The sequence below is a fragment of the Cyprinodon tularosa genome, unplaced genomic scaffold (assembly GCF_016077235.1).
Source record: "Cyprinodon tularosa strain WSP-4 unplaced genomic scaffold, ASM1607723v1 ctg267, whole genome shotgun sequence".
Lineage (NCBI taxonomy): Eukaryota > Metazoa > Chordata > Actinopteri > Cyprinodontiformes > Cyprinodontidae > Cyprinodon > Cyprinodon tularosa.
In genome coordinates, this window is record NW_024038971.1 from 1,107,974 (window position 1) to 1,120,344 (window position 12,371).

Consider the following 12,371-nt stretch of genomic DNA (forward strand, 5'->3'; position numbering starts at 1 on the left):
CTCCAGACAGATTTATTTTTTGTTTTTCTTGGTCCATTATGGCTCTTTGAGCAGTCTGGGTTCCCGACCCCTGAACTAGATAGTGTGTCTACTTTATAATGCTGCTATCTAAAGGCTTCATTTCTGGGAATTTCATAATAGTTGGGCTCCAAAATTCTCAGAAATTGTATAATACTGGCCTCAAAAGACCAGTGTTATACTCCACAGTATGCTAATGAATAAAACCAACGAAAAGAACCTTTTATGAAGAATAGCAACACAATTACATATGTGTGTCACCTCTTTCAAGCTTATTAATTAACTTAATGGATCCTCATTTATAGATCATAAAGGCTGCAAAAAGCTTACAATGTTTTGAACAGGCTCTGATCAGAGCATTGCTCAGTTTTTGTGTATTTGTTGTGTAAAAAGCGGAAGCCCACTATTACTTTAAATTAAAGGTTTTCTGTAATGTTGGCGAATTTTGTCAATATTGTTGAAATCAAAACTTGAAAGATTGTAATATTAAGTCCTTATTTAAATTCTTTTGAAGCAAACAAAAAATAAAGAAACATTTTTTATATATCTCTATAGAAAATATGAACTGTAAAGGAGTTTAAACTAGGACATAACTAACAAAAATGCCAGGGATATTCATCTAGTAAGAAATACTTAACATCAGCCCAACATAATTCTCCACCTTGAATTAAGTGTTCACCCAAGTGGCCCCACTGTGATTTATTTATTATTAAACTGTCAATATCATATTTGGCCTTTAAAATCCCTGATTTGAATCAATGCAGGACCCCATAAAAAAACATCAGATCTTTTCTCTAGACTAACTTTTTCTGTGACTGTGCATGTGTGTCTCCTCATACATGAAGTGTGGGCTTAACTTGCTGCTCTCTTTAATCAGTATGGAGAGGTTGAGAAGAGGGAAGGAGGTGGATGTTACTCGGGCAGGAAGGAGATGAGTGGCGAGCCAGGGCTAATTTGTGTATTCGTGGATGCCTGCATACTAAATGAGGCAGAAATGTAAGAGTATCATCTCAGATATTTCAAGACATGAAAATATTAATATATAACATTAGTGAAGACAGCTTTTTCTGGGGGTTTAATCAGTGTCAGGAGAAATAATTTAGAAAAAAACAAAACAAATTGGCATTCCTGCATACAAGTCATCTGACAACATATGAATATATGTTCCTAGATGGGTTACTTTTTTGCCCACAAGTCCATGGGGAAAATATCTTTTTGCTACACATCCCAAAGGTACTGGATTTAGATTTATCTTGAAACTGTTGAGGACATTGCAATGCAGCAAATTTATTGTCATAGTTAATAAACCAGCTTGACATGATCCGAGTGTTATGACATTTTGTTGTATCCTTTGTGGAGTAGTTATCAGAGGATCGCTTCACTGTTGTCATAGAAGGATGACCATGGTTATTGACATTCCTCAGGGAGGCTGTAACTTAGCTGGAACTAAGGGGCCCAAATTGTGCCAAGGAAATATTGACTACATAATTAATGCTGTTACATACCCTACTAGAAAAAAAAAAAAAAGGTTCCGGAGGTTGTGCAAATTATAAAAATGTTTGTTTTGCCTTATACTATTCATACTCCACAAGAAGCTCAGCTGTCAGTGCCCCTCTGTAACGAAAGTTACCAAAGATTGATTAGGAGCAAACGGGAGAAGGGGTCATAGCAAAGAACAGAGCAGGTGCTGCTGTAAGTGCTCGTAAGGTTTTCTTACGCTCGTACTTGGACCACACCAGGGGAGTGCATCGCTATTGGTGTAGGACTGCCCCACTAGGACAATTTATAGAAGAAATGCAGCAACTGAGCAAAAGTGGTATTTCTGACCGCTCAAGCCACCAGAGTTTATTTGCAAGACTATAGTGTTGGTCAATAGACATGTGAGACATCTCTGCTTTACTGACATGAACAGTCCCAACTACATCCTGCCCAGTCACAGTACGGTAGTCAGACACCTAGTGAAAAAAAAAAAAGCTTTGCCCAGAAACAGCTGAGAGAAGAAAATGATGTAATCTCCTGTGGGAGTGTGAAAGAAATGTCTTGTTTCTCTTTGGAGTAAGTAGCTACCTATACACTCCCACAATAGCATGATCTAATGATACAATGCAGAATATAAGTTCTTACCAGATCATCTTTATAACTGATTTAAAATTTAGATTTATCAGGCCAGGTAATATTTGTCTAATCTGTAATTGTTACATTTTAGTGAGTCTCTGGGAAATGGAGTCTTCTTTTCTAATCAATGGAGTCATCTCTTGCTGCAGCAGCAGATTTGTTTGAAGCCAAAATCTGATGCATTATACATTCTGAGATGTGAGGGATCAAACTTGGGGGTGACTCCTGACACAAACCCTTTTTTTAGCATTTCACCAAAAAAAATTATTACTATTGGCTGTCCTACAAGTTGCTAGATAATGTCATCACATAATTTATAAATACAATGCTTCCATCCAGACCACAGGAGAGAGGAAAATCGCATTTGCAATAAAAAAGGTTAATAAAACACTTCAAACTTCAAATAAACTATATAAAATTATTTTAAGAATTCATTAACCATAAACCAAACTACGTACATTAATTTTAGACAGTGTATAATCAGATTTCATCAAATGATAGTTAAGGCACACACAGTGTTGTGTGCAGCGTGACTGTGTCACTGCGACTGTGTTTGAATTGATGCTGGGGTCTATTTTAGTTTATCAACTTCATAGAAAAAAACCTTAAAAAAAATCAAAATTTTAATAAATGTAGAACTAAAATAATGACACATCAATCATAAAACCTGTAAAAACCTACTTTGTCAGCTTATTCCTCTACCCCCTTCTTGACAGAGAAGGGGACCTGGTCAGATTTACAATTTTAAACAGCTGGTTTAGCAAACACAAGCTCCTCAGAAAACGGCTTCAGCCAAAATGTTGCACACCAAGGTAGGCCTGTAACAATTTATGAAACATCACTACTCTCAATGCTTTGTTCAATGACAGCAGAAATGTTTGTGTGTGAAACCACCAATATAGACACAAAAACTGCGCTCACCTTCTGATTTGATTAGTCACTTTCCAAGTGGTAAGCAGTTTCTTTGCATATCTTCCACTCTTAAATATGCACACTGTGTCATTAGAATACAATATACATATTCATGAAGGAACACATTGAAAAAGGTTTTAAAGCACTTGTCTGCTGAATTGCACTTTTCAATTGTTTGGCAACTTATTTAAAGATCTACTCTACAGTAGCAGCCATTCAAAATGGCCCCCAGTCAAAAGCCAGCCGTATGGCAGCAAAATCCCCTCCAACTTCCAGCCACTGGCCTTTTCATGGGCATGCATATTTTTTTACTCTAACTCCACCCTTTCACTGAATTACAGGGTCTGATCAGGAGATTACTCTTCTCTGTAAATCTTAATGTCCACAGAATATGACAGAAAGAAGATTTTTAAAAGGAAATTGTAGGGGACTAGCCAAGGACCAGCCAGGGCCCCATCAACTGGAGACATTTTGAATGGCTACTACTGTACATGCGAAAACAAGTTTGAAATTGCTTTCCTACATATAAATCGTTGGGAAATTAGGCCCTTGGTCCTCAGGAAATTACATTATTTTGTAAAGTCTCTGTAGATTTGGGGCAATAGCTGCTGATTTATTGTTCCTACTTCTTATCTAGTCAGTTTTATCAGGACTGGACTAGGCCAAAGCAATATAGTTTGTTCCAGGTTTGAATCTTATCCCATTGTTTTCTCTAAGTGCCAGTGTCTCTATTTGTAATAAAAAATTAGGAGGTTGTTTGAATTTTTCATGAGGAACAGTTTCCTGTTCTAACTAGTGATTAGTGTTCAAATAATACAAGCAAAAACCTTACCATCTAACTATTTCAGTTAAATGATATCAGGGCTTTTTTGTGGGTCTTCCTAGCAGAGATAGTACAGGTGCTGGTCATAAAATTAGAATATCATGAAAAAGTAGATTGATTTCAGTAATTCCATTTAAAAAGTGAAACTTGTATATTATATTCATACATTACATACAAACTCATATATTTCAGATGTTTATTTTGTTTAATTTTGATGATTACAAATGACAACAAATGAAAATCTCAAATTCATCATATCAGAAAATTAGAATATTGTGAAAAGGTTCAAAATTGATGGCCCCTGGTGCCACACTCTAATCAGCTAATTAACTCAAACCACCTGCAAAAGCCTTTAAATGGTCTTTCAGTCTAGTTCTATAGGCTACACAATCATGGGGAAGATTGCTGACTTGACAGTTGTCCATCGACACCTTGCACAAGGAGGGAAAGACACAAAAGGTCATCGCTAAAGAGGCTGGCTGTTCACAGAGCTCAGTGTCCAAGCACATTAATAGAGAGGCGAAGGGAAGGAAAAGATGTGGTCGAAAAAAGTGTACAAGCAAGAGAGATAACCGCACCCTGGAGAGGATTGTGAAACAAAACCCATTCAAAAATGTGGGGGAGATTCACAAAGAGTGGACTGCAGCTGGAGTGAGTGCTTCAAGAACCACCACACACAGACGTATGAAAGACATGGGTTTCTGCTGTCGCATTCCTTGTGTCAAGCCACTCTTGAACCACAGACAGCGTCAGAAGCGTCTTGCCTGGGCTAAAGAGAAACAGGACTGGACTGCTGGTGAGTGGTCCAAAGTCATGTTCTCTGATGAAAGTAAATTTTGCATTTCCTTTGGAAATCAAGGTCCCAGAGTCTGGAGGAAAAGAAGAGAGGCACTTCATCCACGTTGCTTGAAGTCCAGTGTAAAGTTTCCACAGTCAGTGATGGTTTGGAGTGCCATGTCATCTGCTGGTGTTGGTCCATTGTGTTTTCTGAGGTCCAGGGTCAACGCAGCCACATACCAGGAAGTTTTAGAGCACTTCATGCTTCCTGCAGCTGACCAACTTTTTGGAGATGCAGATTTCATTTTCCAACAGGACTTGGCACCTGCACACAGTGCCAAAGCTACCAGTACCTGGTTGAAGGACCATGGTATCCCTGTTCTTAATTGGCCAGCAAACTCTCCTGACCTTAACCCCATAGAAAATCTATGGGGTATTGTGAAGAAGAAGATGCAATACACCAGACCCAACAATTCAGAAGAGCTAAAAGCCACTATTAGAGCAACCTGGGCTATCATAACACCTGAGCAGTGCCACAGACTGATCGACTCCATGCCACGCCGCATTGCTGCAGTAATACAGGCCAAAGGAGGCCCAACTAAATACTGAGTGCTGTACATGCTCATACTTTTCATGTTCATACTTTTCAGTTGGCCAACATTTCTATAAATCCTTTGTTTTTATTGGTCTTCAGTAATATTCTAATTTTCTGATATGATGAATTTGAGATTTTCATTTGTTGTCATTTGTAATCATCAAAATTAAACAAAATAAACATCTGAAATATATGAGTTTGTATGTAATGTATGAATATAATATACAAGTTTCACTTTTTAAATGGAATTACTGAAATCAATCTACTTTTTCGTGATATTCTAATTTTATGACCAGCACCTGTATATTCAAGGTCTAACCACAGTTCCTGAAATGGATCTAAGTTCAGATTTGAGAAAATGCATTTAGGTATTACTATATACGTATAAGTCACCTTGAGGTTATTCTTGGACCCCTGTCCTGCTGCATAACCCATGTGTAACTGGCTTTAGGTCTTACACCAATGGTAGTCATTCACCATCAAAATTTTCTTGTAGAAAGCTCAATTTATGACTCCATCAATTATAGCAAATTGTCTGGTTCTTGAGAAATCAGCCAGGGCAGTTCAAAACCCTCACACTATCACCACCATGTTGGGTAGTCTCTTGGCTCTATGTTAGGTGTGAGACAGAAATATAAAGCGCTCCTCTCAGGTACAGCAACTCTTGATAACTATAGTGTTGCAGGTGCAACTGCTCAGACCTGGTTACTAGTGCAACAGGGGGGCAGGATGACATTATGTGGCTGCATATAGGTCTTTTGGCAGGAACAGGCAGGAATGGTTTTGTGAATGTGTTACACATGAGTATTTGTGGTTGGGAAGGTTCGCCACTGCTGCAGTAAATTTAGGCTTTCATCCTGGTTTGATGGCATTCCAAATCCTAGACACAGGATGGTGTGGTGTATTTATATTAAATTACAATTATTTATTATATCTTCAGGCCTGGATTTGGATTGTAAAATTGGCTTTGCTAAGAAATGTAGTTTAATAACTTTTAATTCATGATTTGACAAAGGTGAAGTTGCTTTTTCCCACACAGCCAGATCAGTTTAAAAGCTCTTTTTACTTTACTTTATTGAATAAAGCAGGATATAAATAATGTATTTAACATATATTTAGTTTATCCCTGTCTTATATTCAGATTTGATTAATGTTCTGAAACACATGTGATAAAAAGCAATCCAAGAAACACTGTTAGGTGCCTAAACTCAATCAGTTAATAACAGAAGTTCTTTACACTATGGAGCATCTGATGATGGACTGACCTTGGTTGTTGAAGTCTTTGTTAAGAGGGTTATGTTTTGTTTTTGTTGTTTTTTTTTTTCTATAGGATGCTGATAGCATCTAATAAGATTCAGAGACTTGATGCAAGCATATGGAATAACATTTAGGCTATTACTGTTTGAAATTAACTCCAATTGTAATCCTAAAAATAAATTTACATTGCAACTTTTTATGCAGTTGTGTCATATTCAAACGATTCTAAAAGTTCATGGGTACTCTGGAATATTGCATTACTCTTCAAAGAAACTGTACACACTTTAGCTTCAGGACTGTTGACAGATGATACATTCTCAGCTATGTATTCAGTCCTTGTCATTCAGCTTGATTTATATCTTTATTTTTGAGTGGATGACTCACAAAGCCTGCAGGGTGACCTTATTTCATCACAAATTTTTTCCCCGCTGTATTTCTGTTGCTTCCCTTTGGTTTGTTATTTCCTTCCTTTGCCCAACAGAGTTAAGTTGGACTGATTAAATAAATCTTATCTGCGAATGTTGCAGAAGTTGTTGCCACTGCTTCAAAATGAACAAGCTGCTGTACAGCTGAGCCCATCTGTCAGGCATGTGAGAGAGGGGCAGAAGTAGCTTCTAAAATGCCTCAAAAGTTCCCATAGGAGGCCTTGTCACTGTGCTGTGGTGTCCTGTATCAGAAGGGTGAGAGGTTGCTTATCACACCATTAAACTCATTGGCCCTTCTAATTATTTACTCTCCTCACGCACCGGCTTCATCCGCTTTTCTCCGCTCTCCTCTGTCCTGTGTGGGTCTCCGACTAAAAGCGCTCATGTCCACTGTTTCATCTTTTCTATACGTCCTTCATTTGTCTTCCCTCCCTCTCCTTTGTTCTTTCTGGCAATGGGAGCTGTAAACACTCCTGCATATGCCTCCACATTTACATCCATTGCTGTCACTCAGGTTTAAGGCTTGAAATCTTGCCTCCCGCTACAAGTGTAGAGTTCTTTTTCTTTCGGGAATGTGCAGTATTTGTGACGTGGTAAAATGACAGCCGTATAGTAAGCCACCTAAAGTATCTTTTATCACAATATTTATGTTCTATGTTTTCAGAGGCTTCTGAGGGTGAGTTTGACAACCATGTCATCTTGAGGGAAGTCAAATGAATATGGATTGGATTTGATTTGGCTTTGTTTTATGAGTGATTAAAACCAAGCCTGAGAGTGTTTATCAGGCACTACTAATGGTTTGATTCCTAATTTAAAGTGTGGAGACTGGCTTTGGGCAAAGCCATTAATGCGCAGCATTTGCATTCATTGCATTCACAAATCTTATTTTCTCAGGAAATTGATACTATTCAAAACTTTACTGCCTTTGCATTGGATGATTTAAAGCAATTCATTTGTTAGTTTGTTGCTGGTTCTTCACAGTCAGATTGCTTAAGAGTGGTTTGACTGCTCAGTCACATCCATATATAAAGGCTATTACAGCGAAGTGCATTTTTTTAATTGAACAGAATTGAATTTGCAAAAATGAGCTGCACCATCAGCCTCCTAAAAAACTAACTAAACAGTTTTCCTAATGGAGTGTGGAAGGAGAAGAACATAAATTTATGCATGGTTTTAAAATATAGGCATTTTGTCAGATATATGTTTATTTATTAGCGTTACTAAGAAAGGTAAAGAACACATAGAAAATCTACTTATGAGAACACATGTCAATATTTAATTGGACTGCATCAGATTCTGTCAGTGTTTCTTAAGGACATGTGTTATATTTGATTACCTTTTTATACCGTGCTTAGAAGTAAATACACTATATAAAAACTTAAAAGATAAGCTTGTCTGCACTACTTATAGCTCATACCATTGTAGGACAGACAATACTATTAAAGGGATTGTTCAGGATGTTTAAAGTAGGGTTCCAATAAAAGATCATAAGAACTTAATCCCATCTTTCCATTAATGGTAAAACCCAATAAGGCTCTGCAGGTCTCCACTCCCCACAGTTGTTTTTTTTTACTGATGCCCTGACAATTGGAGTTCTGACCTAAAAGACACACCTCCAGCATCCTTCAATCTCAGCAAGAGATCACAGATGGAGCTATTTTGGAAACACTTTTTTTTCCAGCACCATTGCCCAAGCTTTTTGAGTTTTTTTTTTTCTTTTTTCTTTTTACATGTGTTTCTGGGGATGTATGTATATGCATCTCAGCAGCTGATTTTCTATGTGAACAGTTCATGTTAGATACAGTGTGGCCCGAGTGTGGCATGATTTTCAGAAAGGTCACTTACTTTCTTTTCTATTTAAGCCTTCAGGCATGATTTATGCTTTGTTAAAAGTGAATTGATGTTCTTGAACTTTCTCAAACCTAGAAGGACTAAAGCCTGACCCAATTGAGCGTGTAGTAAGAGTTGTTACAACTGTTTCTTGGTTTGATTTGAGCTTACAAAATATGACATAAGACCAAACTTGCAAAGTAAAATAAACATTCACCTGCCCGATAAGCATTGGTTAGACCTGGTCTGACATGGCTATTATAGTGTTGTCACTATAATGTTTTTTTTTAGCCTTTTCTTTTATTGCAGTGTGCAATCGTTTCATGGCTTATCATTCCTAAAGCTACCTCCCCAAACATTTTCTTTCTTTCTTTTTTTTTATTCCTGTCTGGCAATGTGGCAATAACAATAATTGTCTTGATGCAAAAAGAGCCAAACAGATTTTACTTTCACAAGTGGAGCAATATGGCAATTGCCATATTTCTCCACTTGTGAAAGTAAATATTATAATTATGCATGGAGTTTTACAGTATATATGGACACTGCAATGTAAATAGAACAGAAGAGGAAAAACAGAAGAAAAATAAAAAAGAGAAAAGATGAAAGAAAGAGGAGATAGAAAGGTGACAATGACAAAACATTTTCAGTCTGCTTCTTCACCTGCAACGAGATGTAAAAAGAACATCACAACCGAAAGATTTGGATTTGCCGAAAGATTAGCCATTTGTTTTACAGTACATAGCCAAATACTAATTAAAACAGTCAACTACAGTATATTTTTTGAATAAATAAATATATGTGAAAAATATATCAGCTTTAACTTTATTGGCACCTTTAATTTCCAGATAGTTCAATCTGATGTGTGCCACTAAGATACTCTAATTAGAGAGCAGTAGTGAAACTTTGAGTCTGTAGATACAGTAGGGCTGTACAGGTGCGAATTGAAGAGGAACACCGTACAAATGTTGGGATGGTACAGTAAGGTATGGATAGAGGGGAAGGAAAGACTGGTCTTTGGGAAGAGTTCAATAAGGTGACCGCTGTAGGAAAGAAGTGGTTTCTGAATCTGCTTGTGTTAGTCTGCAAACTGCGTAAATGGTAGAGCCTGGGGGAGGAACAGAAAAGAGTATGGCCCGATGAGAGGAGTCTGAGAAAATCTTACATGCCTGGTGCTGGCATCTCTTCTTGTGGACATCCTGTGATTGCCTGTCAGCAGTTCCCTATCAGCTTAGTGCTTTTTTAAGGTTCACATTCAGTTCTCAAAAATTAAATGTTGAACAGGGGTCAATACTCATTAAAACCTTAAAGTAATCAAAAAGTAATCAAAAGTAATTAGTTACATTACTTTTTTAAAGTAATCAAAAAAGTTACACTACAATTACAATTTAAACAAGGTAACTTGTAACTGTAACGGATTACATTTTTAAAGTAACTTACCCAACACTGTTCATATCCAATTATTTCTAAGTGTGACAGCTAGTTTACTGAAGCGGAATTCTTCCTGTCTTCAAAAATCCACATTTTTAAAAGGAAAATATGACAAAGACCAATGAACCTAACTAGCTTTTAAATTTACAGTATATTAGATTATATTGTTAACAAGGGTAAAAGAAGGATAATGCAAATACTTTTATATACATATATATATATATATATATATATATTAGTGCTGTCAATCGATTAAATTTTTTTAATCGTGATTAATCGCATCAATGCCTAAGTTAACTCGCGATTAATCGCATTTTAATCACACATTTTTTTTCTGATTGAAAATCACTTAAATACTCTCGATGACATACAAAAAATACATACAGGCTAGGTTTGTGCCAATGTTCTTTTTTTTAATGAAAACAGGTCACAGACACTGATTTATGCCATAGAAACATATGGCAAGAAGATGGGGAGGCATGTAGCAAAAAATAACAAATATGTAGCCAAAAAAAAGGCCCTGAAAACAGGCTGATGTAAAAGGCAGTCTTTACAGTTAATACAGTCTTTTGAACAAAGACAAGCATTTTACCCTACTGCTATAAAATGTAGTAGAGTTAACATTAGATGTCAATTAACCAAGGTAATAATGAACAATTTTCAATCAATACATCAAAATCAATAGACCGACATCACTAGATGGAGGTAGTCTATGCTCTAGAAAGTTACTTTTCAGCCTCTTAACAAAAATGAGAAAACACACACATACACACACACACACGATACTGACCTGTGGCGTACACAGACAGCAAGAGTGCCGTAGCAGATTCCATTTCACCTCAGTAATCAGTTTTCTCAGCGTATTTCAGGTTGCTACTAGGCACCAGACACTCAACTTGTTTGTTGGTGGTGGGGCTTAAAGAAAAGGCACTAGCGTCACCCAGTGTATGAGCGTCTTTTTTCCTTGAGGAGCTCCGCTCTCGAAGCCTATGGAAAATGCATAGACTGGGGGAAAATAGCCCCGCCTTCCCGCAGGCTGCAGCGGGATGTACTTGGAAAATTGTACCATAAAACCACATAGCGTTAATCTCACGTTAAAAAAATGATCGCCATTAAAATGGCCTTGCGTTAACGCGATAATAACGCGATTTTGACAGCACTAATATATATATATATATATATATATATATATATATATATATACATATTTGTGATGTAACCTCGTAACCTTTAATTTTGTTTTACTTTAGTGGATTGTTGCACTGTCAAATTATCTAGGTATGAATTTTAGGATTAGCCGTTTAACAAATTAATCTATTGATTATTTGTAAATCATTGGGAAGCAAAAGGTGCTGTATAGGAGATTTCTCACGGCTTTCAGTTGGGTTTAACTAAAAGTAGAAAAATTGAAATAGAGAGCATTCACTGATAAATAAGACTTATCTTTGGGGAAAACTAACTGTTTTATATATATATATATTTGGCTTAGTTATTATTCTGAGTTCATTCTTTTAGCAAATGGCATGTTTTAGAGTCTTTGTGCTGTCTGAATGGTTTACTGCATTCGTTGACATTTAATTCAATAATTGATTAAACCATATCTATCAGATTAATTGTTTTAAGCAATAAAAACTTAGTACAAGACCAACATTCATGTTTTTTTGTGTTTTTCTTTTACTAGTGGCACCTGCCATGAAATTAAATGCACGTGGAGTTACAGATCGTACTATTGAGCTGGAGTGGGAAGGGTCCATGATGGTGACAGATTTCTTGGTGACCTACACACCGAGCATCCCTGGAGGTATGGATAGATCTGTCTTGATCTAGAAACAACAGCATTTCCATTGTCTGTTTTGTCATTGTGCCTTAAAAAGCACAACAGAGAATAACATTGCATCACTTTGTTCTTTCCTTTTGTTCCCTTTTGTTAGGTGTGCAACTAGAAATAAGGCTCCCAGGAAACACAACATCTTGGATTATTACAGGTCTAGAAGCAGGCATTGAGTACAACATCAATGTGTTTGCTGTCATCAACAACTCAATCAGCATTCCCTCTAGTATTACTGTTTGGACGTGTAAGTGTGGTGCTTGCTTTATTTATGTTCCTTTTTAAAGCTTCACTGGGCAGTTGTTGCAGTCTACACTTTAATCCAAGACAAAATAGCACTTTTAATTATTTTGTAGAGGTTTT

At 36.8% G+C, this 12,371-nt stretch overlaps 1 protein-coding gene across 5 annotated transcripts in view; it reads left to right on the top strand.

Annotated features, from left to right (window-relative positions):
- The window catches only part of tnr (tenascin R (restrictin, janusin)), a 267,509-nt gene that overhangs the window by 148,276 nt on the left and 106,862 nt on the right, over positions 1 to 12,371 (top strand). For all 5 annotated transcript variants that reach the window (XM_038289296.1, XM_038289300.1, XM_038289299.1 and 2 more), the window contains 2 exons: positions 11,862 to 11,981; positions 12,112 to 12,255. In XM_038289296.1, coding sequence (XP_038145224.1) covers positions 11,862 to 11,981; positions 12,112 to 12,255 — 264 coding nt within the window. The remainder of the gene's footprint in view (positions 1 to 11,861; positions 11,982 to 12,111; positions 12,256 to 12,371) is intronic.